This window comes from Cicer arietinum, chromosome 6 (genome assembly GCF_000331145.2).
Source record: "Cicer arietinum cultivar CDC Frontier isolate Library 1 chromosome 6, Cicar.CDCFrontier_v2.0, whole genome shotgun sequence".
In the NCBI taxonomy this organism is placed as follows: Eukaryota; Viridiplantae; Streptophyta; class Magnoliopsida; order Fabales; family Fabaceae; genus Cicer; species Cicer arietinum.
This window is the reverse complement of record NC_021165.2, coordinates 8,865,307-8,870,795: the sequence shown is the minus strand read 5'-3', so window position 1 is coordinate 8,870,795 and position 5,489 is coordinate 8,865,307. Positions and strand designations below refer to the sequence as shown.

The following is a 5,489-nucleotide window of genomic DNA, read 5'->3' as shown; positions in this document are numbered from 1 at the left end:
GGAATGTTTGCCAGTTTTATTTTATCTTTTGGTAGAGGGGATTTACTGAAAATTCTATGATTGAAAATGACTAGTCGATTCTGTGTCATACATCAATTAGCTGGAAGTGTAATAAAAGAATAGCAAACAACAGAAGCCAGGTTTGTCACTGAAAAAACCATCACTTGTTGGAACATTTTATTGGTAAACATGAAGGGAGATGCTTTCCTCCGCTGTTAAAAATCCGGAAACATAAATTGTTGACTAGTTAGGGATGCCAGGTATATCTTTGTTATTTATATATATTTACTCTTTTTACGTTTACTCGAATGTTTTTGTTTTCCTAGATACATACATTAGTTTGTACTTCCTCCTGTATATAATAACTGATCATTTGACTATTTAATATATATTTAAAAAAATATATCAACAAAAAAGAGAATATTACATTTATTAAATATTGGTGTATTTTGTTAAGTATTACATTATTAACGTTGTAATGAAAGTAGTGCAAATAATTCTACATAGATTAAGATCAGGTTTTGGATCACATTTGGTGTAATTTTGGATAAGACATTTGTAGTATTTTTGGTTAAGATTTTGGAACACATGTGATATTTTTGGTATTGTGTTTTCATAGATAAATTATGGATAATGGACGCTGATATAAACACTTAATGTCCATAGAGGCTCATTATCATTCATGTGAAAAGTGAACATCAAAATGCCCAAAATATAGTGCTTCACCAACTATTTTAAATAATAAAATTAATGGTTAAATAAAATTTTATTCTTTATAAAATTAATAAAATTTTAAAAATTTAATTTTAGTGTCTACAAATATTTTATAACTTTTTAATTCTTTAAAAAATTTCGTCTTTATTTTCATATCTATCTTTTTAATTTTGATATTTGTTTTGCATTATTGTATAATTTTTTTGCACTATTGTTTAGGATACGTTATAAACATTTTCCTTAATTTTTTTTAATCTTTTAACAAATGATAAATTAAATATAAATTTTTAAATTTTTGAAACTTAAAAATTTATATTTAATTTATTTTTTATCAAAATTTTTAAATTTTACATGGATGATCCTTACAATGTTCTTCAGGAAAATTTATTCGAAATTAAAATTTTAGATAGAACGATAATAATTCATTGATTATTTTATCAATAAAATCATTTTTAATCAATAAAAATTATATAATTATAAAAGAGAAAATTGACTAAGTACTAACAACGTAAATAAAATTTTGCGGTATAAATTAATAACTATTAATTTAGTCATTTCATTACATCTATTATATATATTTAAAACAGACTTCGCTACCATCTCATACTATTTCTTTCACATATATTCAAACATTTCTCACCTCAGCAAAAAAACTAACGTGTAAGTCTTTATAGAGAGTTTCATTTACTCATTTCTAAATAGCTTTTTCAGAAATTTTATACACCGTCCACTATTTCACGACGTCACATTATTATTTTATAATATTTGTTCAACACCTTTCACAATAATTTCACATTACTACTCAATACAATTTATTTTGTCCGCATTAATCAACTTCACATTTTCGCCTCTGTCTGTCATCTACTTATATGTTTTTTATGTATGGATTAATCAACTTCACATTTTCACCTCTACCTGCCATCTACTTATTTGCTAGCAATTGTATACATCTTTTCAGAATATATAATATTGAACTTAATAACAAGAGAAATTTCTTCAACTTCTTCTAAATTGAGAGTACATATGTCTCTCTTGCTTACCACTAAAATATATTTCGACTATTTATATGTGTCTTTTATTGTTGGGTACTTTTCTTCTATAAATTACATTGAATATATATAACTACTATATCAATAATCATTCGACAGAGACATAAAATTTCATATTGATTTTTAAAAAAACAGAACAACAAAATTCTTCATATGTGTCACATCCTCCAATATTTGCTAACTCACCAAAATTCTGATGTGGAACATTTCAAATTCATTTTCTATTCCATTATGTTTTATTTCTTCAATATATAATGCAAATGTGTTCCTTTGTCAAAGTACAATTATTTCATACATTATATAATTTCAACTTTAATTTATCACTCAACGACTTATCAATACACTTAAAAAACTATAATTATTCATCAAAACTTTCATTTCAATAACTCATAAAAAAATACAATTCATCCAATATCTTCAAATCATCTTAATGCAAGTTCCACTACATACAGACATCAAAATCTATCTTCTATTTTTCAACCACTCTCTTGTAAATTCTAAGTTCAAACAATAATAACGACATTATGAAATGCAATCAAGGTACAACTATTTGTGTGACACACTCTTAGTTCACGGATACTTCAATAATATTGTTTTTATATTGTCAATTATTGTTCAAGATTATATATCAATATTATTGCATAGTAAATGAGGAAATAATAGTTTAAAAAAAATACTTAATAAGAAAAAAGGGGGACGGGGGAGAAAAGCTGTACGAGAGAGAATGTGATGTTAAGATAGTTTCAATTGACTTGCAACCTTTTGTTGTCTTGGTTCTTTATCCATTCATTGTCTCATTTGGAGATACTTTCAAGTTGAGATTAAAGACAAGTTGTCTAGTTACGTGTAATATAAGTATGAATATGGAAAAAAAATGAATGGCCCTTACAATTTGAAGGTGTGATGATTTTACTAGCAATCGTATAAAACCATACATTCATCATCACCTCAACTATATATAGATTCAATTCTCTAGCTTGTGTCACTAATAGGATAAGAAAGTATTATAAAAAAAAGATAGCATATGGAAGAAAAAAAGAGAACAGTGAGGGGGTGTAGTAGTAGTAATAGTAATAAACATGTGTTAATGATTCCATACCCAAGCCAAGGTCACTTAAACCCAATGCTTCAATTCAGCAAACGTTTGAGCACAAAAGGAGTTAAAGTCACAATGGTCACAACAATTTTCATCTCAAAAACAATGCATCTCAAATCATCATCCTTACCTTCCACTCTTCAGTTTGATTTCATTTCAGATGGATATGATCAAGGTGGCTTTGCACAAGCTAACAACATATCAACCTATCTATCTCACATGGAAACCATAGGTTCCAATAATTTGAAAGAACTCATAAAAAAATACAACTTTTCTAATGACCCTATAGATTGTGTAATATATGACCCTTTGATTTATTGGGTATTGGATGTAGCCAAAGAGTTTGGATTATTAGGAGCTGCTTTTTTCACTCAAATGTCTGGTGTCAATTACATATATTATTATGTTCATCATGGACTTTTAAAGCTTCCAATTTCTTCGATGACAATTTCTATACAAGGGCTTCCTTTGCTTGACATCAAAGATACACCCTCATTTGTTAATGACCCTGGCTTCTATCCTGCTTACTATGAGTTGGTTATGAATCAATTTTCTAACATCCATAAAGCAGATGTCATTCTTGTCAATTCCTTCTACAAGCTAGAAGATAAGGTTTTTGGCTCACTTCCTTCTCTTTATATTCATTCATTGTCACGTTTGTACTTTTTTCCTCATTCTTCTAGAATATGTAGCAATTTGTCATTCATTTTATTTTTTGTGTGTCAAGCAACATCTTTCATTAGCAAAAATAAGATAACTATAATTAGATTGAGAAAATGGTTTTTTTTTACTCAGTCAGCAAATGGTGTTGGGACACTCCTTTTCCAGGGAATTCAATACCTAGTTATGGTAGGTTAGCATAAAAGTAAATAAATAAAAATAGCATACCGACATATTTAAAAATTATGTATGTAATATATCATAAGCCATTTATATATTCATATGATATCATCTTACAACAACCATCCTTAAATAGAATCAAATGTCAGCTACAACTTATGCCTTTTTTATTGTTGCTTTAAAGTTATTTTTGCATACTAAAAAAAATTAAAATTTGTTACTTTTGATGAAAATTGTTTATCTTTTTCTTGTAGTATTTTTAACTATTTTTTTCTGACTGCAATAAATATATAGTTAGAGATAATTTTAACAAATAAGGAACAAAAGTTTTCTTGAAAACAAACCCTTAAAAAGGAACAAATGAAGTAATATTTTTTTGGGTACAAGGAACAAATGAAGTATTAGTTACAGTTTTTAATTGATATATGGTGGAGTAGTAATTGTAACGAAAAGTAATTATGTGATATAAACTGAATTTTGGTTGAACAAATTATGCTCTCATCTCATCATTTTTGTTTTCTTTATATGAATGATATATAGGTGGTAGATTCTATGTCAAAGCTATGTCCAATATTGACAATTGGGCCAACAGTTCCATCTTTTTACTTGGACAAGGAAATTCCAAATGACAAAGACAATGATTTGAATCTCTTCCAATTAGACTCATCAGCCATTAATTGGTTGAACACAAAGCCTGAAGGGTCAGTTATTTATGTATCATTTGGTAGCATGGTATGTTTTAGCATAGAACAAATGAAGGAAATAGCATTGGGATTAATTGGAAGTGGTTTAAATTTCTTATGGGTGGTCCCTAATATGGAGGGAAAAAATATCTCAAAAGAGTTGGTGGAGGAAATTAGTTTAAGTGGAAAAGGGTTGGTAGTGAATTGGATACCACAATTGGAAGTGTTATCCAACAAAGCTATTGGTTGTTTTGTAACACATTGTGGTTGGAATTCAACACTTGAAGCATTGTGTTTAGGGGTGCCTATGGTTGCAATTCCACAATGGACTGATCAGCCTATGAATGCTAAATTTGTTGAGGATGTTTGGAAAGTGGGAATTAGAGTTTTGGTATATGAGAATGGGATTGTGACAAGAGAAGAGATTGAGAGTTGCATTAGGGAAGTGATGGAAAGTGAACATGGAAGAGAAATGAGGATTAATGCTAAGAAATGGAGGGAATTGGCTATAGAAGCAGTAAGTCTTGGTGGCTCTTCAGACAACAATATCAATGAATTTGTAAATTCACTCAATAGATCCTAAACTAATATTGATATTGATTATGAATTTGTAAATAAGTTGAATATGTCCCTATTGTTTTCAATTAATATTGGTTATGGATCCCCAAAATTACAACTGAGGGAGTCTTTTTGGATTTGGATTGTATGAGAAGTTTATTTTCCTTATGCCCATGGTGCTTTTATATATATACACAATTAACAGCTCAGATATTAAATGTAGAGATATTTGATATATTTATACACAAATTTTTAATCGAGTTCACATAAGTTTCACTAGATTAATCCTATTAAAGGCCTTAACATTAAAAATAGACACAATTTTCATAAAATAATTATATAATATCTTGTAAAAATAAATCTAATAAATAATAAAAGAGTCATACTAACAAGTGCTCTTAAAAAAAATAAAAATGAAATTTTGTGTGAAAAATATCAAAATTGAAAAAATTGAATGCAACACACCACTGTCAAAATTACATTTCATTTTGTGTCTTAATACCCTTGAAACACTTATTAGCATTTTCCATAATAAAACAAATATATAAG

The 5,489-nt window shown here is 27.9% G+C and overlaps 1 protein-coding gene across 1 annotated transcript; it reads left to right on the top strand.

Annotated features, from left to right (window-relative positions):
- Positions 1-2,732: 2,732 nt before the first annotated feature.
- LOC101497872 (flavonol 7-O-beta-glucosyltransferase UGT74F1) lies at positions 2,733-5,108 on the top strand. Its single transcript, XM_004504148.4, has 2 exons — positions 2,733-3,471; positions 4,240-5,108. The coding sequence occupies exons 1-2, from the start codon at positions 2,788-2,790 to the stop codon at positions 4,963-4,965; spliced, it is 1,410 nt and encodes a 469-aa protein (XP_004504205.1). The 5' UTR covers positions 2,733-2,787; the 3' UTR covers positions 4,966-5,108.
- Positions 5,109-5,489: the final 381 nt, after the last annotated feature.